General features: G+C 42.4%; 2 protein-coding genes across 2 annotated transcripts; one reads left to right on the top strand and one right to left on the bottom strand.

Moving 5' to 3' along the window:
* Positions 1-347: 347 nt before the first annotated feature.
* pde11al (phosphodiesterase 11a, like) lies at positions 348-15056 on the bottom strand. The gene is made up of 21 exons (XM_067238111.1): positions 14283-15056; positions 10146-10304; positions 9027-9116; positions 8690-8830; positions 8153-8217; positions 7876-7996; positions 7707-7782; positions 7551-7618; positions 6236-6328; positions 5402-5452; positions 4984-5130; positions 4768-4875; positions 4566-4675; positions 4398-4488; positions 3742-3842; positions 3426-3503; positions 3232-3295; positions 3055-3129; positions 2651-2734; positions 2231-2539; positions 348-602 (listed from the first exon to the last, which is right to left on the bottom strand). The coding sequence occupies exons 1-21, from the start codon at positions 15054-15056 to the stop codon at positions 348-350; spliced, it is 3060 nt and encodes a 1019-aa protein (XP_067094212.1).
* A 4505-nt stretch (positions 15057-19561) lies between these two features.
* Positions 19562-25291, top strand: LOC136944365 (sperm-associated microtubule inner protein 4). Its single transcript, XM_067238110.1, has 6 exons — positions 19562-19653; positions 23246-23436; positions 23588-23676; positions 23796-23970; positions 24105-24199; positions 24335-25291. Exons 1-6 carry the CDS (start codon positions 19562-19564, stop codon positions 25289-25291), a joined length of 1599 nt encoding a protein of 532 aa, XP_067094211.1.
* The last annotated feature ends 1938 nt before the right edge of the window (positions 25292-27229 follow it).

Here is a 27229-nt window from a genome sequence, read left to right as displayed (position 1 = left end):
CAGAACTTGGCAATGAAGAACACAAACAGACACCGGCAATAATTTATCAGGCAATGCAGCAAAACAAAATAGTAGAAGGGTATTTGAATCCAAAGCACCAAGTCTGAATCCAAAGGCCTGCGGTATATGAGACGAGTCTCCCACCTTAATGAATGAAAAAGAAAGTTATGAGAATGCAATTCTCAATGCAATGCAGAAGACAATCGAGGCAGCTGTGGTAGTGTGGTCAGCTGGTGACTGACCTGCAACGCTCTGGTGGGAGTTAGCCTCTCTCCTCAGCAGCAGAGGAGGGTGGGAGTCTGCTGATTCTGGCTCTCCACCTCTACCAAATGATTGTGCTCCAGGTCTTACATCCTCACAGGGATGGAGGTCAGACCTAGGGGGGGAGTTGCTGGGATGACCCGACTTCCTGCCTGGGCAATGTGCTCCATGTTCCAGGCGACCATGACTGCTTCGGTGTTCCATGACAAAACGGAAGTTGCGTATTTCACACCCATGTTAGCTGACATTTTCTCGACCACACCATCCTCTAGTGATGCTTTTGTCATTGAATAACACTCTTTGCCTGGGCTGTTCTGAACTGACTCAACGATGTCATCCACCTCAAGAGAGGCACAGCACAAGAAGCAGTGAATCATGCACCGAAAACAACAACTCCTTGTGCCTGGTTTACAGTGAATACCTTCCATGGTGAAACAGGATACAATGAATGGGTTCAATACTGGAATGTGTCTCTGGGCATAACTAAATGTTCCTGACTTTATCCCAGGTCATAGCAGACTTTATGACATAGCACACTCTGATTAATGAGGATTAATTTAATTCTAGAATATCCATTCAATACATTCTAATTCTAGAGTAGTAACTGTCATACACTTCATACATATTGAACAAAACACACCAAACCAAATAATTTACATGCCAATGCCTTTTATTTATAAAAACAGTTGAGGAGTACTGAACTGAGATCTGTCTAGCTTTTCTTAACAAGTTGCAGTTTTTAATTTTGAACATTACTAAATAGTGTGAAAAATGCCAATCAGGTTTCCCTCATAAATATAGAGCCTAATATATGAAAAATAATGGACTTTACTTGATGTATTTAGATCTGTTTGAAAATAGAAATTTGTGTCTGACTAATCCTTAGAAAAGTATATTACTTATTCATATGCTTTTTTTCTCTGAAACTGTATTTCAACTCGTTTCTCTGTACAAAAAGTGAAACTAATGAACAAAAACAAGGGAAATGGATAGAAACTGTGAGTTTATATTCTAGGAATAGTTCCCTAAGTGTCATGCAACATCAATCTCTTGAAAACATAAAAAGTAAAGACTTCTAGGCGGATGTCTAGTACCAACAACAGCAGGATCCGAACCGCAAAATGCATACAAATGCATACACAATATTAAGATAATGCATGCTTAAAATTCACAAAGCTGTCTAGACACTAGCTGAGTGCATACACATTTAGTAATCTCAAGCAGCCAAAAGTTTGTTGTGGAGGTAACAAAGCCTGATGACTGGGCCTGATGTGACAGCTACAGTACTTCAGCAGCTGAGACATTAACATTCAGGAACAAGATAATGCTCCGGTCTACATTCACGATGAAAGTCTAAGTGGTAGAGAAAGAGAATTTCACAGTGATTCCCTAATGTTGGATAAAGGCATGAAGATGTGTGTGTTGTTGTTGCTGGCCTTCTTTGGTTTCAGCAATGGTCCAACAATAGGGTTAGTTAAACAGAAGACAGCAGTTTGAGCACTTGGACAGAATTATAACATTTCTCTCAAATAGCACACTGAAAATGTTAAATAAATTGTCCTTTCTGAATTAAACTGTGGAGAAGTGACGACACCCAATATGTTCTTTAAGTTTAAACTTTAGTTATAAAGTTTTCAACTTTTTTAAATGATTGTGACGTCAAGACGACATTACAAATCATTAGACAGGCTGAATCTTGAATTTTCAATGTTAATATAAAGCTTTCAAAAAAAAACAAAAAAAAAACAGTGCAGAATAAGAATGCCATGCCGATTACAGTAGCAGAGCAATTCAAACTGAGCACACACAAGCTGACCCAAACAAACCTCTCCTTCTGATGTCACCTCTGCGCCTCCTGTCTCCCCCCTCAGCCCTCCTCTCTCCTTCCCTCTACCGTCTTGTATCCTTCCCTCTATCCACCTTTCTCCTTCCCTCTGCGCCCCCTGTCTCTTGTCCTCTCTCCTCATACTTCCACTTCCTGCTCCTGAGAAGGCTGACCACACCTCCCATTCCCCTCTGACACAGTAGCGGCCTCGCACGTCAGATCCTGATCCGATTCTGTATTGCATCCAAATTCAGGGGGTTCGTCATGCTCTGAAACCTGCTTGGTTTCTCCTCTTTGTCCTGGCTCAGGGTTTGGGCTGGCTTCAGGACTCTGATTGGATTCTGACGCCGTGCGTGTCTGCTGATAGGATGAGCAGAGCTCCTCCCACTTCCTTCTGTTGGCGTCTATACCATCCACCATGGGCTGCAGCTTCCTGTTGAGTTTCACCAGGGCCTATGGGGAGACGCAGCATAAAATAACTTCACACCATCCAAAAAGGTTACGTATAACCACCCAGAACAGACATGGTTATGATCAAGGACAACACACATCTGTGCTTCTTACCTGATAAAGGGGCTTGCATATCCCATCTATCCACTCCAGTTGCAGAACAGGAAGCTCATCTTTCCGATTGCGGTCGAAAATGGCCTATGGAGAGGCAGAGAGCTTCTGTTATGCTCCAGCATGACAGCTTGGCAGCCCTAATCACTTCCCTAGCTGCGGTCCTTCTAGCCAACAGTGGCATATCAAAAGGATTGTGCACATCAAGGCCACAGTTTGCCACCCCAAGGGGGTGGGCAAGCCGAGTCTGGTGGCTCAGCATAACGAAAGATAAAAGTCTACATGTCTTTCATGCCGCGCTAGCCGTGAGAGGCCAACACGGTATTTAAACTTTCATAACTCTTCATTTAAATGCAGGGAATCAGAGGATATTTTGGGGACTTTGAAGGGTGCAGATCTGCCCTTACCGCTGGAGTCAGTTTGAGCTCAGAACGCTCCCGGTCACCTTGTTCAAAAAACTCACTGGTCACCAACTCCGCAACCTTAACCAAATATTACAATCCATTACCAAACAATGTGTCACCTGTAAAATACTGAAAGAATAATAGCTTTTTTGACACATTTTGATGTGGGATGTTCCGAACCTGTTTGGATATCTCCCAAGGGCGAGTCACTGCACCCAAGTCGCACGCTGTCATTAGCATAGACCTGTTATAGATATCAAGATCAAGATATCAACGTGATTTCACAGAGAAGACAGGACATGCTTCATGCTGCAGTAGCTTAATTAGGCTTAAGAAGTGAGTTGATTATATAGAAAATAGAGAACAGTCTAGACCTCAGAAGCTCTCTGTGTGCCTCATCAGTCCAGCTGAACTCTCCTGACAGCACACAGTCGAAGAACTTGGTCCTGCGTCTTTGTGAGAACAAATAATGGAGAGGACAACAGGAGAAACTTCAGAGAAATGTAAAACTTTGTTGCACATGAAGATAGGCCTACAGCATTTGAAAATAATTCTCTCAAAGTATTCAAAAAGATTTGTGTGAGTTTTACATCAAAGGGCACACATTCAAACAAACCTGTCTGTACAAACGTAATATAAAAAAAAATGTTAAACAGAAGTTGCAAGAACAATTTTTATTGAGCCACTTACTGGAAGTGCAGGGTGAGGTCTGTGGATAGGATTGCCTGTTTCAGCAGCTGCATCATGCTACTGTACTCTTTGGAGCAAAGGTTGGCAAATATGTTGTGACCCTGTTCAGACACAAGAGGCAGAGTAATACTGTTGCATTAAGAGGTTCAGTAAAAAAATAAATAATAATTGTCCTGTACACCAGAGAATTTATTATGTCGTGAGAACACTTCTTTTTGGCAAACTCCTCCATCTTTTAGCAGTGTTAATGAGGAATGGGAGGTTTCCTCAGGGCTCTGTTAAATAAAATCAATAAGGGAGCACAAAGCTCTGACCCAATCCTAAGGGAAATGATCTTAGATTACAATTGGAGTAAATATAAAGTGCACAGGACCATGTTATTGTCAATGTGGGATGCATGTATGTAATGATCAGTTTCTGCATAGGACAGTGTACATTTAAAACTGAAATCATACACATGAAAAGTAATGCCAGAGATAGATTATTTGAACCCAGAAGTATATTTTTTCTCTGTCCCTCGACAGTCTAATTTGTGAGACCAGAGACAGAAAATATTGCAACGTGATGACCGTTGATTGGTCAGTGCTGGGTCAAGAGTGACCGGATTGGTTGCTATACAGGATCTGGTTGTCCAGAAGGGTCCAGATCTCATGTACCTCACTCTGCAGGATCATGACAGCGTGGTTGAAGTGGTGATGCTCCAAAGTGGCTGAGGTCCCGTAGAGCAGTGCCAAAGCAGAGCCTGTCCTGTAGGGGGCGACAGAGCAGTGAGAAGAAACTTCTGGAAGAGGAAAACCTACCTTCGTCAGACTCTCCGTGCTTACTTGGCCTGGAAGGCGTTGTTAGTGCCGCGGTGGTCTAAGTCATGGCAGAGGCAGCCCACCATCAGTGCCAGGGTCTCAGCATCTGACAGAACGTCCTGGAAACCTGCTGTCTGGGGTGAGGAAAGAGGGGAGAGGTGGCGAGGTCCAGAGACGTACTCAGGTCGTTAGATGCAAGGTCGTTGTCAGTGAGGAGGCAACTTACGGTGATCATGACAAACATGCACTGGGATACGTTGAAGGCATGTCTCCAGTTATGGTAGGCCACAGTGCGGTAGTTCTTCCTCACAGTCAGGAGCCAGCGACACAGGACCTGAGAGACAAGAAACCATCATTCAGGAAAAGCTTTTCTAATGCATTTCTAAAGAATAATTAAGAATTAAAGTATAAACACTAAATTGCCTAACATAAATGACCTCACATCATAGTCGATTTTGAACTTCTGGACGGCTCCCAGTTCCAGAAACATCCGGAGTGAGGCAGTTATCATGGCATCGTTGTCCAGGGAGAAGTCATTAAAGTGGAACTCATCTATTCCCAACTCACTGCTCAGGGGGATCTTGGCAGCCTTAGGGAGAGTGTGCAGAACTGTCAATCAACCAGCCCTGGTCTGGGACCAAGTGCAGCAGTAGACACATTTTCATGCTGCTTCAGATATAATTGTTTATTAATATTCCAAACTGAAATGAGCAACCACTGATGGATTGAGGATTTGAAATTACACGTATCATTAATGTACAATACCCATGGGATTTTTGTTCTTGTTATTGAGGATCCGTATGTTTAAATGTTAGTATGTTAAATATTATCAAAAGTTATCCGGAAAATGTCAGTTGTACCTTGAGTCTGTCCACCTCAACCTTGGAGCAAGTGGCGTGGTAGGACAGCATCTGCCAGAAGACAAAACGACAGTCTCTTAGGAACACTCACAATAAACCTTTATACATATGTTCGTTTTGCTTGTACATTTAATAAACCCTAGACTGCAGATGCACCATCAGACAAGATGAGTTCTCAGTGGGTAGGATGTTTTCATCTGTTCTGCCCTACATCACTATTCCCATGCCAGGGATTTTACGCGGTATTGATCCAACATATTTTTCTCACTTCTCCTGCCAGATGTTCAGGATCAAACAGTTACACTGCGTTTTATAAATATATTTTAGCGGGGGGCATTTTCTGTTTTATTTAATTTGACTGTGACAGTTAGAGAGAGAGACAGGAGAGCCAGGGGATGACAAGCAGGAAATGGCCCGAGCTGCAATCGAAGCTGGGGCCCTGCAGCAATGTGTCAACCTATGTGGTCCACTGTGAGCCCCACACTGCACTTATTAGGGGAATTTACAGAGAATCTTTGAGTTGGCTGTCAAAATAATTTTTCCAACTCTCCGAGTGCTTAATGTAACATTCTTTGTAATCTGGTAGAAATACAAACATATCTTGGCTTTGATGAGAGGTGAGCAGTGTGAGCACACTGTATCGATCATGAATTATTGAGGATGGCTGAAATATTTATGGTAGGGAGGCAGATCACTGTTGGCTGAAAATAATATGTAGGTTGAGAATTGGGCACAGGAGATTGAGACCATAGAGTCTATAGATGAATATTGCATTGTGAGAGGTGTAGATGCAACACTAGGTAAGGTTCAACAGCAACAGTGATAGTGACTCACATCCAGGGCAACAGATTGCTTGGCCCATGTCTTCTTCACCTGGTTATACATCATGGTATTGTTGATGCCCAGCCCACAGAAAATTACAAATGCCTGAGGAGGGTAAATAAAGATGAAAATTGAATGTGCCAGATGTCTACTCATACTGACATTACAGTTTTTCTCGATTGCCAACACACAAACATTGTTAGTGTAAGCCATCTTCAAAAAAACATTTTGCCACTTCCCAGCAGAAAGACCACATACACCAGTCTATAAACACCATTTACCCTTTTTTACACATTTCTCTGGTCCATTCAGATTTATTTGCTAAAGTCTAAGCACCTCTCACTTTAAGATACAATTGTCACCATGTTGTCATTTAGAAAACACTGCCGTTCAATAAGCAAACTCAAACCAGCGCAATTCAAACATCCGTAACAAACAATTGTCCGTGTGTAAGCACTAATAACCCAGAATACTCAACAAGCAATCAGGAGATTGAAATTAATAAAAAGGGCAACAGGTAAGCTCATCTTTGTTTCGGAATCATGGATGCAAACATCTGAGAACGAGCTAAGAATGAGAGGAGCTGGACAAGTGGCCTGTGATGTTAATGAAAATCTCTGGCCTGACCCTGGTGGGAGACAGGATGCCGACCCAGAATGAACTGTTACAGTATTGTTATTACAGTACTGTAGCATACTCTTACCTAGGTGCTCTATGTTTCTCTCCTTGTTTTCTTAGCCTTCTTTGTTTTCCGCAAACTCCATTTTGGCGAATTTGTGTTGGTGTCTTACAGTAAATTACCGTGATCACTACAGTGACAAGCATGATTGTTCAACAAGCAATTGCAGTACGTTACCGTAGAATGTTTGACTGGAAAATCAGCATCTTGTAAGAAGGAAAAATGTGGTATTTGTGTGATTGAATGATGTTGTGTCAAACATATCTGAATTTCAGGGACACTTTATAGTTATTGGTTCATGAAAACCTTTTGATAATAGTGTTTTCAATTCCTCCCAGCAGTGCCTGAAGGGTATTCAGGAGGTGGATTGTACTGGATGGTTTTGTGTGTAATTTGAATACAAAGTTTGGTTTCGACTGCACAATATGCATAATATGGTTTTGACTATAATGCTTACTTTTGGGTAAAAACTAAAGTGTTTGGCCAAAATGGTGTGAGTATCAAAAATGCGTTTAGGGTTTTGAGAAAACGTAGTACACATTCAAGAAATTTGTGTTAGCAATTGAGAAAAACTGTAAGCCACAGAAAGGCACTACGCTTTCCTAATAATCCTGAAACAGAAGGAAAACAAGGAAGAATAAACGTCACCTCAAAAAGTCGTTGGTCTGCATCGTTGAACGTCTTCCTGTCTAGGCGATTAAGAATCTGTGCAACCCCTGGGAGATACAGTGAGTGTTATTCTAATTGACCATCTCTTGGGTAAAGAAAGTCGTTTTGGGGGGAATAACAGATGGGTCAACGTACCAATTATATGGTGAGTTCGATTCCAAATGGGGACACACAACACTGATCTGATGTGGAACCCTGAGGCCTGATCCGCCTAGGGAGGGTAGAAAGCAATTACTCTGAGAACCCAAACTTGTGTGTGTGTGTTTATGTGTGTGTGTGTGGACAGTTCTGAGTGGGTAAGCACCTCGGCATCAAAACGAGGGTCCTGACACACGTCACTGATGTTTACAGGCAGTCCTGTGGATGCCACCAACTCAGCTATGCTGTTATTGATGAGCCAATCAGAACAGGACAGCTTCTCCATGCTGACTTTGTCAAAGAGACAGACGGACACAAGGCTCTCAAGTAAAGCCTGATATGTGACTGGGATGAGAACAGGTTCATATGACTTGTCCAGTAACATTTTGATCTTAACTGAGCAAGTTTACTGTAAGTTGCACATCCCCAAGAGAGGACCTCACCTGATTTCGCGGTCCATATTGCACAAAGGAGACATGAGCTCAAAGGTTTTAGAGAACTTCACCACCTGCAGTCAAGTCAAGACACAACATAAGAATGAGAGAAGGGAAGGAAGAGGTAGAAGTGGGGGAGGAGGATGGGGGGCAGCAAGTGGGCCAGACTCAAATTACTTTAGTAAAAGGATGGGTTGATAAGACATGATGAGACAGCATAAACAATCCATAGACAAACGACAAAACCCAGCAACCCAGCAGGAGAAGGAGAGGTGGGATACAGAAAGAGAGGAAGTAAAAGCAGAGAAGAGGAGATAAGAAGAGAGAAAGGAGTGAAGGAGAGAGAGAGAAAAAAGGAGAGGGGGAGAAAAAGAAAAGAGGAGATAGACAGGGAGAGAGAGAGAGAAGGAGAGAGACAGAAACATTAAGAGGGAAAGAGAAGAGAGACAAGGAGAGAGAGAAAGAGACAAGGAGACAGAGAGAGAGAGAGAGAGAGAGAGAGAGAGAGAGAGAGAGAGAGAGAGGAGAGCTGAGCTGGGGTCTCACAGGCGAGTGGATGTCCTCCAGCAACAGCACAGAGCAGCGCTCGCACTGGAGGAGGGTCAGAGCTCTCTGCATGATCTTCCTCACAATCTTCTCCAGGTCTGTCTGCTCCTCAAACAGGTCGTTCACCACCTCCAGCAGAGCCTGGGGGAACAACAGCCCTCATCAGCATGTGCTTTGACCTATTGATCACAGAGATTAATAAACTATTCTGTTGAACATTATATTACGGGTGTACAGTCAAATCGTAACATATTTCCAACTAAATTTGTACACTCAATTCCAAATAAATATATGAACCTGTAGAGTGAACTGAAATTAACAGTCTAATCCTGCTCACCCTGCTCCTCTCATACTCCTTCCGAGACTCTGAAAACAATTTAGCATTGGAGATCGATATTCCGCAGAATGGTAGATACATTTGCAACACCTGATGGGAACAGGAACAGGATTTAGAGCAATTACGGTTATGACCCACAACCAGTGAATAATGGTCATAAAATTAAAATATTTTTTTATTTAAAAAAAGGAGCGACATGAGAATCTTCCCATTTCCCCTGAGGTCGGAACCATTGAAAATTCTACATAAATAAGAAAGCCTGTTATTTGAGGGAATCTGCATATTCTTTAATCCTCTGAGCAGGTCCACCTGATATCCTCTTGGGGTTTCTCCTAACATACAACAAACATACTGTAAAATTATATTTACTGTTTGTCAACAGTACACCATGTTATTGCCTTTGAATCTTGCTAGCATAACGTTACCTTTCGGGCTAATAGCTCACTCAGCTGACGTTGACAATGGAACTATTTATTTCGTTGCGGAGGAACAATGGCGAAATAAACATGTTTTTAATCAATAACTTTGTGTTTAAATGTTAATTGGTTGACTATAAAATTGTTTTATAAAAGCAATATAGTACACGTGCGAGTGGGGTTGGTAAGGCCGAGTGGCGTAGGCAACAACACCCGTGGGAAAATCCCTTACCAACCCCACTCTCACTCGTACAATATTACTTAATCATACTTTATTCTGCCACCTGGTGGGCATTGTACAAAAATGTTAAACAGGACAATTAGTAATGCACATAAAAGTAAAAAGCAATGTTCAAAAGGCCAATCTGTTCAAAATAGGCCTTCAGTTCTCAAACGGAATGTATTTACATAATATCACTTTCACTTGGATTTACAATTAAAGCATTTGGTTACACAAAGAATATTCTCCTTCTGTGGAAGGCAACATGTATTGGAGGACATTCTGTATAAAAACTGAAAAGAGGTTTTTAATGAAAGATGCTCAAAAACAGACTTGGTGGACTAGAGCACAGGTTATGAAGAGATGTTCCAGACAGTGTCTGAGTTTCTCTACAGAAAGAAAGAGGAGAGGATAGTGGTAGAGCATTTGCAAAAAGTGTCTGCTAAATTATACAATAAAAGACAGACTAGACATCGCACCGACCTTCTCATCATCCTCAGTGAAAGGAGTGCCGATGGGGTTTTTGTTGATGGCTTGCACCACACCTATGACCTCCCCATCACTGTTACAAATGGTCATACACAAAATTGACTGGGTCTTGTAGCCTGTCAGCTTGTCTATCTCATCACTGAAGCGATGGTCCTGGAGAGATGGACAAAGAGACGGTAAACAAACAAATGTGCAGCACACAAGCACACTAGTCTTATTGATTAAACATATTTCAATCAGATTCCTACTGCTGTGATATTGTATCTAGATTTACATTACTCATTGACAAGGACATTTGACCCTTTACATGGTTTCAATGGATGACTTGGAGGGTCTGTTTCAGTATATAAATAACTAAGTATATGAGTGCTTTCAAATTGTCAGGCAGTGAGGAGGCACCTGGCACACAAAGTATATCTATAATAATGCCAGGAATTTGTGTATCTGTATCGGCGTACATTAGAATGGGTAGTTTCTGACGATTTTCTCAAGAACCGGGGACTCCGCAAAGTATATTTCGCATGTGTCCTTTTTATAATCCATGTTGTTTGACGTTGTTTAGATAAGAATTTCGCCATTTAAAAAAATAATTTGCTGCCATTTTTGCACAACTCTATTAGCTAGCTAGACTAATGGCTCTGGACAACAGTCACGTTTAGCGGTTTAGCCTTGAAAGACAACAGGAATTTGATTTTCATTGGTTTAGGCATCATCACTTGCTGGACAACCTTTTAAATTGCAATACACACGTTTTGGGGTACCCTAGCCTACTGTTATTTAGAAGCTAATTCGATTTTATAGGCTAACCATTTGGCCAGGTTAGTAGCGCTGACTGCTGGCATATAAATAAGCTGCTTTCAAATGGTTTTCTTTATGGATGAAATACTGGCAAGCTAACAGAACAATATAAAGTGGATACTTTCAGTATTGGTCAGTGAATTTTGTTACATAAATTAATATGTTTACGGAAGTCAAAACTGCCTGCACATTACAAATGTGCTACGACATTATAAACACCATCTGCATCACGGACTTGGGCACTATTCGTACCACTTTACGGTTGTTGTTGAGAACGGTCATCACCAGCTGCATCATCAGCCGCATTATCTACTTTTATACCATGGTCTGGGTGAATACTCGATTATGATTGGCTGCAGGGGTGTACATTATGTAAGGGATAATGCCGGACGAGGTATCCAATATCACCTGATAATGGACGATGCAGAGGCGTGAACCGTCCGACGCGCAGCGGAGGCATTATCCCACTTATACCATGGCTGCAGGGGTGTCCATAGGGGTGATTACGGACACCTACTACCTCATCTCACATCCCATTCGCTATTCACCTCGCTAGTCAACCTACTTCAGACAGGCTGCGGCCAACACGACAGTATCAGCAACTCTACACATGGCTGATTATTTTCTTCTTAAAAATCTAGATTTTATTTGGGGACAATGACATGGCTCGATAGCTGGCTAGTCATGTTGTTAAACATACTGTCAAATTATAATTTACGTTTAGTCATTTAGCAGACGCTCTTATCCAGAGCGACTTACAGTAAGTACGGGGACATTCCCCCGAGGCAAGTAAGGTGAAGTGCCTTGCCCAAGGACACAACGTCAGTTTGCATGACCGGGAAACGAACTGGCAACCTTTGGATTATTATCAACTTTGATGCGGTCATCTCTCATTCATTTACATTTTACATTTACATTTAGTCATTTAGCAGACGCTCTTATCCAGAGCGACTTACAGTAAGTACAGGGACATGCCCCCCGAGGCAAGTAGGGTGAAGTGCCTTGCCCAAGGACACAACGTCATTTTGCACAGCCGGGAATCGAACCGGTAACCTTCAGATTACTAGCCTGACTCCCTAACCGCTCAGCCACTTGAATCTCATTTGTTCGTGAAAATCTTGATATTGACAGTGACATGGCTGGTTAGCTAGCAAATCTTATTGTCAAACATACTGTAAAATTATATTTACTGTTTGTCAACCGTACACAATGTTATTGCCTCTGAATCTTGCTAGCATAACATTAGCTTTTGGGATAATAGCTCAGCCAAGGGAAAGACGGTGTTGGTTCTAAGCTGAGCGGACTATAAAATATCAGAGTTGGCTAACGTTAAAAAACCTTACATTTTCTTTTGAAAAACGCTTGAAAACATAAATTAATGTTTGTAAAAAAAAAAATTTGGCAAGTGACCATGGTATAAGCGGGATAATGCCCTTCGAGGAAGCAACCGTCCAATATCACCATATTGGACACCTCGACCAGGTCCGCGGTTTTCCCGCAGAATTGGGCTACTTTTGAAGTGTTGCCGCGGGTTGAATTTTTTGTCCGCTGGATCGGGTAGACCTATTTAGCATGCAATTAACATGAATATATTAAAAATCCATATTTTAAATGAAATGATTTATACCCAAATCCTACCAAACTGACTCCAGATCAGCACGTACACACATTGACATGGGACAAGCCCTCATACACACACGCACTTTGCGTGTGCACACGTGCCTAATGCTCTCAGTCTCCTGAGAAAACCTCCTGAAAACTGCTTTTAATGCTGGCATACTAAACATTTGGTGTTACTTTGTAGATATTACAATACATTTGGCAATGATAGCAATTCTGTTGGACTTTAAAAGCAGTATATATGGTTTGGCAGCCCTGGGCATATTTTGAGTTCTGATATTGGGCTGGTTTCTGGGCTGGTTTTATTGGCCATTGGGCTGGTTTTGATTGGCCATTGGGCTGGTTTTGTCACACAGACCTGGCAACCCTGTATTGGACACCTGGTCAGGCATTAACCCTTTACATAAGGGACACCCCTGCAGCCAATCAGAATCGAGTATTCACCCAGACCATGGTATAACAGGTGATATACCTATAATTCCAGGAATCTTTGTGTGTTTTTGTGTTTGCCACCAATTTTATCACGGGCACTGTGCACTATCTATAGTTCAAGTAATCTGTATTTGTGTGTTTCACTGACATCTTAAGCACCAACTGCATCACAGGCACTGTGCACTAGTCTGTCTAATTCCAGAAATCTGTGTATGTCATCGACATAATCGCGGGCACTGTGCCCCATCTGTAATTCCAGGAATCTGTGTTTGTGCCACCAATTTTATCACGGGCACTGTGCACCATCTATAGTTCAAATAATCTGTATTAGTGTGTTTCACTGACATTTTAATCACTGACTGCATCACGGGCAGTGGCGATTTTAGACCCTTTTTAGGGGTGCTCAAGCACCCCTAAATTTCATCTCAGCACCCCTAAAAATAATAATAAAAATGTTTAAAAAAAATAATATTGTTTATTATCATTTGATGCTGGTAGTTCATGAAGGGACATCCTTAGTTTTTTCATTCATTCAATATTTTGCATAATAATAAATAAATGTATTAATTGTTATCCAGTGAAATTAGGGATTTATTAGCAAGGGGGTTTAACACTTTTGCAAGGCACTGTATTCATGTCACATTCTCTGGGGCTGAGCACCCCTAAAGGTCTGATCCTAGAATCGCCCCTGATCACGGGCACTGTGCATTAGTTGCTCTAATGCTAACAACAACTGTATTGTTGCACGCTGAGGAGAGCTCCATTAGCATCAGTTAAAATCACATGGGCCTGGTCTATCACGAATATCGTGTCTCCGCTGCGAGAAAACCCACTGTGTCTGCCGTTGGACGATGGGAGCACCCGCCTTATGTCCCCCTCAGGCGCCCATGGCCATGTTTTAAGGATGTGTGGCTCTCGCGCAACTGTGTAAGCGATTCCGTTTTTGCAGTCAATGGAGCGACTGAGTTTTTAATATTGAATTCAGCGCATATAACTTGCACTCTAACCTAATTGTAATAATTATGCAACAGTACTTGCTCTATTACATTGAGTTTTCTTAAACCTGACACCCGATGTGCATTCTCGTGCGTAAGCTTTGGAGGAAGGCTCAATGGAGTAGCCTACTGTGAAGGCAGTTTCCAAGAGACACTTGTGTCCACGTGGAGCCGTGTGTACATTACGTTAACATAAATATTTGTAATCTATGAAATAAAGGTTTTATAAATAGTATCTAAAATATATATAGTGTCAATGTTTGCGGAAAAGGTCACAAACATTTACCTCATACGCGTTAGGGATGTTTACTGTCTCCCCGTGCTCAGCCACATATCCGATTATCCCCTTTCCCCATGGCACCTGGACTTCGTTCGAGTTCAGAGTGCTCGAGGAGGGTCGTACGGTGGTGCCTGAGTGAACATCGAAAAACTTTGACACGAGTGTCCTCTTGTGCGCGGGGCCCTCAACAAGAAATAATGAACACCTGTCTGCATCCACAAGAATGCACACGTTAATCAGTATCTTATAACTCAAATTGGTCATATCCAGGTCATTGGAAATATCCTTAACCAACTCTAGGAAAAACTCTCTTTCATTGGTCTCCTTAAGTCTGTACTTATAGTCAATGGCACTGGATGCATATTGTGGCACATTGACCCTGGACTCGAGCAGGGCGCTTAGAATGTGGGCAGTGGTCGGAGGCAAGGAGCTGGCTTTCCGCAATAGTGCACGGCGTCTCATGCTGGACTGGGAATCGTGTTCACTGAGACTGACATGCTCGTCGTAGGTTCTGTGCGCGGTCATAGCTTTGGACCTGGCAAAGTTACGTCGGAGCTCCATTTGGGACGAGCGGCGACGAAGTCCGTCCGGGTTAGACGTCCAGAGAGGGTCCCTCGGAGCACCGCGCTTCTCCTCAGCTATGGAGACTTTTGACGGCTGATGCTCCTTCAACCACCTGCTCACTGTATCGCATTTTCCTTTACGGAAAAGATATTCTTCGAAGAGATCCGGGTGGCAATCTAAAAAAGCCTCCACATCCGAGAAGTCAAAAGCAGTCATGGTGAAAACTCAAAAGAATAGAAACATTAAATGCCAGTACTGTGTCAGTTCATGAAATCGTCTCAGCCGGTATAGTCCAAATATTGATGGTAATGCCGCTTCAAATAGTTCATTTATTCACTGTCCATTTGAGCCAATCCATCGTCCTCCTCTCTGAAAGGCTTCGAGCAGAGATTGTCAGGGAATAAAATAAATTAATAAATCCTGGTTTGTTGAGACCAAGTGGATGACGCCGTACTGCAAGCAGAGGGGGCAGCTGTCAGTCAGGTGAGACTGAGCAATAGCCTAGGGAATTCTGTAAATTCATGCAGAGCTAGAAACGCCTGCATCTAACAAAAGAAGGGAAAACTAGATACGGTTCTGTCTGTTTTATATACACAAACGGGAGTAGAGTGAACACGAGAAAAATGTCAATTGCTTCAGAGAGGGAGATATAGGAAGAGAGAGAAAAAGATCAATAAAATTCATCCCACTATTTGCACACTAGCCGAGTTTCAGTAGCTAACACTTTATAAAACAGATAAACAGCCCCCGTTTGAGTCCCAGCTATACAGGATGAAAGTTTGGAAGCACACTTGGTTTCTGTGGCGTTTTACAAGTATGATTACTGCAGTGGCGGTTCTAGACAAATTTTACTGGGGGGGCCACTTATACATTAAATACTTTAATTTTGCTTTACATTAAAATCATACAAACGGCTCTGGCTCTCCCTCTTCCAGCTCCTCAGCTCTCTCAATACTTTGATATGTTTCTCTAACTTTTTTATTTACTGGGGCAAAAAAGGCTGCAATGTCCCTTCTTCGTTTCATGATGACTACTACAAGAAGAAAAACGTGTAAAAAAAAAAAAAAGTCAGCTCAGGGGAGGCCACAGGGGGGGCCAGGGACATTTTTACAGGGGCGCTGGCCCCTGTAGGCCCCCGTGTAGAACCGCCCCTGGATTACTGTTAATCTTTTTTTTTTAATGAAAGTGCCATAACTGAGATCTCATAACCAAAGGCAGCTGTTGCAACACTGCAGCACAAAAACAGATGATTGAAACCAAATTGGGTTATAACTTTTAGTTCTGCAGCATACAGCAGGTCATCAAAGTGTGCAAAATGTTTTCTTATAAAATCAATCAGTGAGATCCACTGCACAGTTTTTCAATAAAGCAAAGGCAAAAATACTTTCAAACAATAGTTCTGGCATTCCACAGTCCATTTGAAAAGACCTACCTAAATACTTGACTTACAGTGCCCACAACATAGCATTGTATTCTTGGTGCTATTCAGTCTACCTTGCAGTTATCAGTGACCTTGTGTTGCAGACAAGCGAAACGTATTCCACAAGTACCGTAACTATTGGTTTTATATGTTCATCTCTCTCTCTCTCTCTCTCTCTCTCTCTCTCTCTCTCTCTCTCTCTCTATGTAATTCCTCTCTGTCCATCTCATTCTCTCCTCTTTCTCTCTGTCATCTCTACCCCTGTCTCTCTCTGTGTTAGTCTCTCTCTTTCATATCTCTCCATCTCTATCTCTCTCTTTCTTTCTCTTTCCCTCTGGCCTGCCACAGATAGATCTTTGGTGTTCTGAAACGTGGTTTAAAAATTCACTTTATTCTCCTGGAAACTAGTACAGTTCTGATGCTTTGAGCTGCCAGGTTTCTTCCACTTAGATGGAGGAGGGTACCAGGAGTGACTGCGTGTGTCTACAAACCATGCGAGTTGGTTGTTATGAGGGAGGCACAGGCTGTTATAAAATGGTAAAACATTAAAAAAAATGGATTTTCTGCAATACGAACACTTATCGATGGAACGGTTAGGTCGTGGACCTCTATTTTCTGTTGACGATTCAAATGCACTATTGCATTAACTAGCGGGGCTGAATTTCATCATTCTGTCAAGATAACGATGGTTTTCCAGCGACCATGCATCTCAAGCATGCTTAATGAGGCCTGATAGAGAATCAGTGATGCGCTCTTGAACATTGGTTCGCAGCCCCGGAGCGATTTAGTTTGACACCAGTGAGCTAATCAAACTGCCTTTCCATAATAACGGAATATTAACAAGCAGCCAGAGGATAAATCACTGCAGGCAGTGGCACATTTATAATGCAACAGCAGGAAATTTAATCCGGAGCAGCTTTTCCGCAGAGGCAGAACAGGGTAATTGGTCACTGGACTTGTTTTGGGTCTGTGATAAATCTCTGTATTTTGCTGAGACTTTGACCAAGATCCCATGAGAGTCCCAATTAAGAAAGCCAATGCTGAATACGGTTCTTGAAAGAGCCCACAAATAAGTAAAGCTGCTTGGCAAGCAGTCCATGTTAATTCCAAAGAGACAGTTGTATTGATTCTTGTGCGGGCTAATGACGTTGTTTGAGGTGAACCTGATGGGCAAGAGTTTGACATACTCGTCCTAGCCAACGCCTAGATAACCAACAGAGGCACAAGGTGACTAATGCGAGATGTAGGCCTTAACGTAACAACAACAGAAGCGACTACAACCTCAGTAATAATAGCCACGTTAATGCTGGCATGTAAAATGAGTTGTCGTCAATTATCAAAATAAACAATTTACTGTTGGCGCAATGAAAAGTAAACTTTTCTGTAAATCTAACCTGCAATGACCGACTTCAGCACCATGGAGAGCAGCAGCAAAACTTGAAATGGAACGCCAAATTCCCAATGCTGTCTTTTGTAATGCAATCCATTCCTGAATGTGTTTTCCGCTGCTTCAATAACTAAAATATCCAATTGTCACCACTGGTATTCTTTTAACTGGCAATACAGCCGGGTGTAGTCACCGTATAGATTACATTATCTATTAAGACGAATGTGAGCAAAGTTATAAGTGTAATGAGACCAGTTCCCTTTCCGTTCTCTGACCTAATTGCCTCTAGGAATAAGGTCAGTACGAACTAACCCTTTTCTGTTTTACAGCTTGATTAGCCTGTATGCATTTTAAGACACACATTCTGTGAATGGAGACTTTTGCATGCACATAGGCTACTAATGAAGCAGGTTAATCCAGGTGTGACAAGGTGACTTGGTGCCATGCATTCATACTGTAGTTCGATGCAGTGGAGGAACTTGAGTAAAGTAACAAGACACCTACACTGAGGTAACTGTGTCATCAGACTCTGACCTCTGGGCCTGCTTGGGTTTCAGTCTTTGCTGAGGCTCTGCAGACCTCTTTGTGCCATTTCACCAAACTGTGACCCTCTATCATTATCATGATTGAGAGCTGATGACACCACACTCTTGGTTTTCTGCAGTGATTGCTCTCTCGGGGCTATCAAACATTTTGCTGTGGACATACGCTTTAAATCTATTTGTTCTTTCTCCATCACTTCTCTTCCATGACAGGATATGACTAATTCCTAAACAAATGTGGCATAGCTGACAGTACAACAGCAGCCGGCGTGCCTCAATGGAAAAATGTAGGGGGCCGATTACAGTGGCTGCCTCACTCAGTACTCAGGGTCTCACACCCCCATCTCCTACCACAGCTCCACATAAACTGTGTGCTCACACAGCCCTAATGAGCTTGCAATGGATAGGGTGTCACTCAACCAGATCCTGTTGCTTGTCGTCCAGTCGTCACAATGGCCAGTCCAGGGATCCAAGCACACAGACACGGAGGAAAGGGTCTGTTCCTGTCTCCCATTCAAACCACCCCTGATCCACGTGAACCAAGAGGACTACCTGCCCCTGCTGGAAGACCTTCTCCAGCATCAAGGCATGCTCTCCCCCTCAGAGCCCCATCACTTCAGGACTACATCTCCCTCCTCCAACGGCTGAAAGAGGAGACATCCTGTACCCTTTTACTCTGACAGGAATATATATGGGGAAGGACCAACCATGGTATAAGCTGCACTCTTCTCCTTATCTACAACTGGCTCTTCACCACTGACACGGTAAGACAACATGGAGATGTAGCTCCCTTTGGATGACATGACACAACAGCACATTACATTCAGGTCTTCATAAAATGTACAATTGCTGTGAAAAAGCTGCCATACAAAGGTAGTCTGCCCTTGAAATTTGTACAGGTCAAAACAGATCATGCTGATTAGCCTTTGTTTAATTATAACATCCTAAGTGGTGTCATTCACAATAGCCCTAGGCATGCTTTAAGTCATATTCATCAATCAATTTATTCCTTTGACCTTTCAAAAGCAATTGTCTATTCACCACCAAAATAATACTCTAACCACTTAACAACTTGAATCCCCCTGTAAGATCATTCTCCCAAAACTTCACGTAAGATAAAACTCACACCAACAATTGATATTATGGAACTGGTAAGAATTTACACAAACATCTTCAGCAATCAAATTCACAATAAGACAAATGAGAACACCCAGTCAAGGACCCTATTGGTGCGAGTCTGAAAACCCCCAATGTTCATCTCAGCATCAGAGGTTCTCATCCTTCTCCATACTGTCTTCCAGAGAGCTCAGCAGAGTTCCAGGTCTACGTTAGGTATTCAGGGACAGACAGACCTGGGAGACCTAGAAGCCAGATGGCATCCAGAAGCTCCCAGAGGAGTCATCACATCCCGGCCGTCGTCAAGGGTCATCGCCACTTCAGCTATGGAGGCGCCGCTCTACCTGAGTACTCAGAAATCCCACCACTATGAGCCTGGGGGACTCAGGAGCATTATCCAACCATCAACACACACACACACACACACACACACTTTACATCAGTGGCGGCTGGTGAAATTGGGGAGGACAGGAGGAAAACCAACCCACTGCGCCATGTTATTTTACACTATTTGGCTATTTCTACTTTCTTATGTTTAAGTTATGTCATGTTCAATAATACAACTAGCGACCTAATGCAAATTTACTATACAACTAAGGAAAGGTAATGCACCCTAAATGTATCCCCATATTAAATCATATATCATAGGCCTGTATTACAACACAAAGGATATATTGTATATAATTATGTTAAATTGGATGTCCAACAGGCTTGATCCTTTCCTTTGCTGCGTAATCCAAGCCAAATAATCCACAAGTGATTCTTCCCCATCCCACTCAATGCGTCAATGCCTTCCTGTGACCAATAACAGATTAACATGAAAAAGAGAGATCCCGCCCTAGCGCTCTTAATACCGGAGGACAGCAGTAGCCTGTCCTCCTTTTCCTCCCTCCTTCACACAGCCCTTTCCACATTGCCTGTAGGTGACAGTGTCAATAACTAGTGCACAGTGTCCATGATGCAGTTGGTGCTTAACCCTTGTGTTATCCTCGGGTCATTCTGACCCATCAGTCATTGTGACCCACCGTCGTATTGCGACAAATTTACCTCATACAAAAACAAAGTGAAACATTTTCTTTTAACCGTTGGGCTGTCTCAGACCCCCCACATTGCAAAGGTTAAAATAAAATTATTTTTATTTGTTTTTGTATTGGGTAAAATTGGGTAAACACAACGATGGTTGATTATGAACCTTTGGGTCATGTGACCCGAAGGCAGCAGAAAGGTTAAGATGTCAGTGAAACATACAAATACAGATAACTTGAACTGTAAATAGTGTACAGTGCCAGTGTTAAAATTGGCGGCACACAAACACACACACAGATTCCAGGAATTATAGATAGGGCACAGTGCCCGCGATGATGTCGCTGACAAACATATTTCTGGAATTATAGATAGAGATAGTGCAGTGCCCGTGATGCAGCTGGTGATGACAGTTCATCTCATTGGCTTTGGTACCTATATTTCTCAGATCACAATTGAAATCCTCTGTCATCTATGAAATACTTGTTCAATCTCCACATCTATTGTAGTCACTTATGCACATCATAAAAGCTTTTTCTCATTATTTTAAACAAATTGCCAATGCTCTAGTACATTCATGCAAATGATAATGTAGCCTTCATTTATCTGCTGTTTGCTACGTCATCAATTGCTCATGTTATCTTGATCAAAATGTATTATATCAGTACTCTGTTAAATTGTCTTACCACAACAAACATCTAGACATTTAGTTCATAACAAAAGTCATGCACAATGGTTTAGCCAGTTGTCATGATTGTTGTCCTAATTCACCATTCAGCGCTTACATGTGGCTGTAAAGTTCTGCCTAAGAGATCTTTGCTATGTTTACATAAACGTTTGTATTTTTTACTTATAATCATAGCTATGCAATGCTGTAAAATAGTCTTGTATTTTCTGTATCACATTCGCATAAATAAGACACAACAACTGACCAGTAAATTCGTACAAACATTGTTCCTGTCGCAGACATCCCAAGTCCAGACATCCCAACATGCAGAGACTCGTTTCAGGGAGGTGGCTCTCCCCTCCCCTCCCCTGCCCCCCCCCCCCCCCCCTGAACGCGATACGGACGCATAATGTACCCCCTAAAACAGCATGTAACCCTCACCCCCCACTCCACCCCCACCCCACCCCCCTGAGACGCATTCAAAACGCGCGATTTGCACCTGTCTCTACCAGAAATGACCATTGGACAGTCTCTCGCTCGCTATTGAAATGCGGGAGACTCCCGGAACTTCCGGGAGACTTGGGATGTCTGCAAGTCTCCCGCATTTCAATAGCGGCTCCCTGCCACCTCCCTGAAATGGGATGTCTGCTATCGTAGGCCCGTTTGTGGATTAATATGCCTCAAGAAAATGACCAAGGAAGGTAAAGTGGTAGGAATAGTGCCCATGTCCGTGATGCAGCTGGTGTTTATAATGTTGTTGCACATTTGCAATGTGCAGGCAGTTTTCACACCAATAAACACATTTATTTATGTAACAAAACTCACTGATCTATACTGAATGTACTTTGTATTGTATTGTTAGATAGCCAGCAGTTCAAGAAAACCCTTTGATAGCATGATTCAGCAGTAAGCACTGCTAACCTGGCCATATCGGTTATAAAAGCAAATTCACTTCTAAATAACAGTAGTAAGCTATAGGGTACCCTAAAACGTATTTGTGAATTGTCAACTGAAAGGTTGTCCAGCAAGTGATGATGCTTGAAATGCAATGAAAATCAAATCCCCTAACCCTAACCCTAGGCTAAACTGTGGACTGTGTAGTCCAGAGCCATTAATCTAGCTAATAACCTTCCAGCTGCACCTACTGAAATAAACCTTCCACTTTAAATGTTGTCTTTTTCATAGTTAGCTAGCCAGTATTTCATAAGTAAAATTGTCTCGTATTTTCTGTATTGCACTGACATAAATAATATTGTTCATGTCTTATGCCTCTTTTTGGCTCGCTATTTCTATATCGTTTTGGCTCGAGCTAGCTCAGTGCAGCTCAGTCAAATCAAGATGGCTGAGTCCAGAGCAAAGAGAGCAAGCCAAACTGGCTGCAAAATATTTTTATAAAATGTCAAAAAACGTATCCAAACAACGTCAATCGCGGCACTGCACTCCGTTGGATTATATAATGTACACCTCCAAAATATGAATACTGCAGAGTGCCCAGTTCTTCAGATAATTGTGGGAAACTCGCTACCCTAAAATCCCATTCACACAGATACACAGATTCACACACATATACACACCCACACAGATATTCCTAGCATTATTAGAGAGATGTATTTTTTCCAAAGGGAGAAATTATTTGATAAATGATACTAAGATTTGGTAATGGTTTATTTCAACCATTTTTTGTTTTGTTTTGTTTTTTCCTTAGAGGAGCAACCTCCTCTGCCTCTATAGACCAGCCTCCACTGCTGTACACATAGGCAAAAAGACCTTGCATGGCAGCAGAAAATTACATTACAGTATATCCCCTTCGTTCCATCTTTCTAAGACTCTATAACTTCGGAATTTATGTCTAAAGTACATTTGGAGTATATCCGTTTTATTATTCTGATTGAATTACATTTGCCGTTCAGGAATGTCACCATTCGGCAGTTCTACGACATCACTCCCACCAAAAGAAGTAACGTCCGCCTTAATGATGAACTGTAGGTAGATTTTTGATGTTGCAGCACAGTAAACTGATTGACAATGTTTTCAAACTTTAGTTCACATATGTATGTGACACAACATACATTACACATTATTTGTATTGTACAGTTTGAAGATAATAATGCACATTTCCATCCATAGTATTCCCAAACCGACTGAAATCAACCTTGCGTACGTATAGTATTATCATAGCATAGATAGGTCATCTTTTTGTCTTACATTGTCTTCACATCGTCTCTAACACAGTCTCTGTCTCTGTACCAGAGAGAGGATGATCCAGGTTCCCATTCCAAAGGAACATCCGTATCAGTCCCACATCTCCCGCTTTGCCTTGTTTCCGACCTTCCACTCTCCAGACGACCCATACACGGGCGTACGAGCTGCTTCCAGACAACCCCTCAACCCCCTCATACCGTCTAGTGCTCCAGAAGTTACGGTGCTGAGCAAAACTAAAGGTGAGGATACTGTGTGGTAGAGAGAGACACACGCAGAGATAGAGACAGGGAGAGAGAGACAGAGAGAGAGAGAGAGAGAGAGAGACAGAGAGAGAGAGAGAGAGACAGAGAGAGAAATCTCTCACGTTTTAAGAGGAGTACCTCATCTCAGGTGGTCCATACCGTAATGAAGTGTTGGAGGTGCCCATGACGGCGAGGAAGAAAGCCATGGCCTGGCCTGGGCAACATGGCTTCTTGGATGTGAGCATGAACAGCATCAACTGACTTAACGGTACAATAACAGCCAATTCTTTCAGATTGAGGTGAAATGTCTTGTAACCTTCTCATTCTGTCCACACATTTGTTCCTCTGGGTGTTAGCACACCAAGCCAGTGATGGATGAGAGCCAGACGTTCTACCCCAAGCCCCAAAAGACAGTGCTCCCAAACTCCATCCTGCGAGACACGGACATGACTCTGTCAGAACGGACAGCCAACATTCTCCATAATGTAGTGAAGTCACACTGGATCACCTCCTACCAGATGAACTTCACAGGTAGAGCTCCCATACAGACGACAAGGCAGAAACATTGGGAACATGGAAACTGTGGCGCTTAACAGACCGCATAACCTTCTCACGTGTTCAAGGGAATGAAGTGGAAAGTTGTATTCTGGTGATCTTTCCTTCAGGGTCAGGACCTGCAAATCCCTTAAGGATGGATGACTTCCATGAAAAAAACATTCAAATGATATCTGGCAACTTGACTCCATACAGTGCTCAGCTGGTACAGTATAAATACAATTAGAGCACATGAAATATAATGTACTATGCATTACACCCCCCCACCACCACCACCCCAACTGAGTTGGTTAAACAATATTACTGTATGCTCCCTTGTAACTGTGTTTGTCTTTCTCAGAGAGAACGATCCCATCCAGTCATGTTGCCCACCATTCCAAGAGACGGCCGTGAGGCTAGAGTGAGGCAAGGACGCCGTGCTTTGAAAAGCACCTACTGCCCTCCTGCCCTCACCCTTGCTGAACCCCTGAATGCTAACCATATTTCCACCCAGAACCCAGAGCTTCTGGGAGCCCGGTCACAACATCCAGACCCCATTGGGAAGAATGGCATTGCAGAGGAGATGAACGGTATACACCCAGCCCCCAGCCCTGTTAGACCTGGGCAGACAGACAGGTCCGGGATCAGGCCCAAGCATCTCCATGAGGCAGGACTGTGGTGTGAGACTTGTGGGGAAGAGAAATGTGTCTGTCAGGGCAGGGAGCCTCACGTGCGCAGGTCCGGGCCACAGAGCAGCCGGGCCACCAGAGCCTCCCTAGGAGCGGTGGAGAAGATCACAGACACAGACCGCTCTCTGGCATTGTACAGCCGACAGCTGCCACACTTCGTTCCTGAGATAGAGGGTGCCATAGTTGACACCCGTGAGGTGACATGTTATGAAGACGTTCCTGCAGGCAGGAATCACAATTACACACTGGGGGGCAACCTGTTCAGCCTGACTGACCCAGTATTAGATACCAACATAAAGGCAGGGAAATTAGATAGTGAGGGTTCTTCAAAGAAAGTTGTAACTAACAACTGGCCAGATAGAGAGTTCCCACGCAGCATCTCCAACCCTTGCATCCAACCACGACCGCCTGCTCTGGCCTCTGCTCAGCAAGGGAGGAAGACTGGACGAGTGCCCCTGGGCCGCTCCCATTCATCCCTGCTGGAGCTCCAAGACTCATTCAGCAAGACAGAGGTCCACCAGAGGCTCCACAGCACCTTCCAGGGGGCCACGGCGGACCTGCGCCTAAACACCTCCACTGGAAGGAAACACCAGTTCTACGGTCTTAATTGCTATTATTTTAATAACTGAGTTGGGTACTTGTGTCATTTGACCCAAAGAGGTCACCACTGTGGCAGTTTTTCTTCTTGTTTGGTAAACATTACCAGTATATCCAGCACAATGTTATTCAGTTTCTTCTTTGCTTACTGTTTTCAAGGGATTTTCAATAAATAAATAAAGAATGTTAATGTGTTTTGTGAATACATGTAGACTTTTTGTACCCAGTGGCTACTCAAAGTTTATTGTGTACACAAACACTTCAATTTTTAAGTCAGCTTTGCTAAGCAATGAATGTCAGGAATGACGTAAAATAATGCTTCAACTGTTAACGAACCACCCGTACTTGTTTGGGAGGAAAAGATACAGCCTTTATTAAAACAAATCTACTGCAAAGGTTTCAAGACAAGGATGTAAAAAAACACCAATGACATTTCATACAGTGTTAAACACAATATATTTTTTGAAATATATCTAAACAGATGTCAAAAACGATACCACGTGTACCAGTACAGTCACACCCTAGAATTATTCTTAAATGAGTAGAGGATTCACATTGTTTCAAGGCACTGCAGATCTGTCTAAGAAGGAGGAATGCCTTTTCACTACTGTTGCACTCAGAGTGACTTTACACAAAAGAACTTTCTTCTTCCAGTGAGTGAGTCATCCTTGAGCTGGGCCGATGTCCTTGAGTGGTGTTCTGCTTTTCAGATTCTCTGAAAGACCTCATACTCATATGGAAGACCACATAGTCATGCAATGTGCTGGGTATTGTACGCTCTTGCAGTACTGTACATTCTCTACAACTAGTATATAGAACATGTGTATTAGTCTCACTACACAATGCTCGTATGTTCTTTTGTAATTAAATAGCATATTTTCTTAAACAGTCTTTGTGAAACTATTTCATTTGATTGTGCAAGAGTCACATGTATATTTCACTGCCTGACAGTATTACATTGAGTTTGTACTTCTGGTTTAATCAATTGTTTTTGTCTGATTTTCTTCCACACAAGACCCACACACCTTTTTCCAACAATCAGCGATTTCAACGTTGTCCATTAGATGGCAGCACATGTATAAACAATGGTCATTTTACAACAGGATCTCAGCCATTCTGAGGATCTAAGGCCACATATTTCATTCTCTTCAATACTTGATGTCTAATGACACTCAGTTCATTAATCAAGTGATCTTTTGTCTTAATGAGACAGGAATCACAGTTATCCAGAGATCTCCAAAGGTTTCATGTTCCAATTATGAATAAGCTCTCATGTTCATTTTAATGGGTTTGTTATGATGTTTCTTTATGATACCGCAAAGTATAAGTATTGATTCATGACGAAGAATAGGTGGTGTGACCGTGTGGGAATGAAAACATTTAGTCTGGGTGTTGCATGATGCTTAATCAAGTCTGAATCTATACTGTTGAATTGAGGGAGTAATCAGGATGAGACTATTGTGAGTCTATGTGTTACCAATTGCCTCACATAATTTAAAATGTTCACAATTGAATGACCATTGAACTCTCGGGCTTGAGGCACGTGATTGCAAATGACAAAACACATTATCTGTGTTTAATGAGCTAATGTCACCACACCTTGACAGAAAGGTCAATGCCCTTATATAGGATACCATCACACAAGTAAACTGACACGTTGACAAAACCATAGGCTATATTACATTTTTAGTTTTTAGTATCTTTGAGATAATTGGACAGCATATCTGAATATCACCCAAAACAGTTGAATTCTGTAATGGGTCTCTGTGTTATGAATAAACTTGTTTTTGTGTGCTTTTATTATTCAGAATCAGAATTCGGTTTATTTGCCATGTATGTTACACAAACACGGAATTTACTGTGGCAGGAAGGTGCAAACAATAAACATGATCTTAAATTAAGTAAAAGTACAATAGTTTAACTAATTCTAAGAACTAAACCAGGGATCCCCAAACTATGGCCCGCCCACG

This window comes from Osmerus mordax, chromosome 6 (assembly GCF_038355195.1).
Source record: "Osmerus mordax isolate fOsmMor3 chromosome 6, fOsmMor3.pri, whole genome shotgun sequence".
Lineage (NCBI taxonomy): Eukaryota > Metazoa > Chordata > Actinopteri > Osmeriformes > Osmeridae > Osmerus > Osmerus mordax.
Note: the sequence above shows the minus strand (reverse complement) of the source record. Positions and strands in the feature narration are given on the sequence as shown.

Excerpts from the sequence above, each read along its gene's own strand:
- pde11al (XM_067238111.1), bottom strand. The coding sequence starts at position 15,056 with ATGACTGCTTTTGACTTCTCGGATGTGGAGGCTTTTTTAGATTGCCAC. Across the intron at positions 4,489-4,565 it reads AACAACGCCTTCCAGGCCAA|GACAGGCTCTGCTTTGGCAC; the intron begins GTAAGCACGGAG and ends CGCCCCCTACAG. Across the intron at positions 3,843-4,397 it reads TCATGATCCTGCAGAGTGAG|GGTCACAACATATTTGCCAA; the intron begins GTACATGAGATC and ends GTGTCTGAACAG.
- LOC136944365 (XM_067238110.1), top strand. The coding sequence starts at position 19,562 with ATGGCATCCAGAAGCTCCCAGAGGAGTCATCACATCCCGGCCGTCGTC. Across the intron at positions 23,677-23,795 it reads GGCAACATGGCTTCTTGGAT|CACACCAAGCCAGTGATGGA; the intron begins GTGAGCATGAAC and ends TCTGGGTGTTAG. Across the intron at positions 24,200-24,334 it reads CTCCATACAGTGCTCAGCTG|AGAGAACGATCCCATCCAGT; the intron begins GTACAGTATAAA and ends TGTCTTTCTCAG.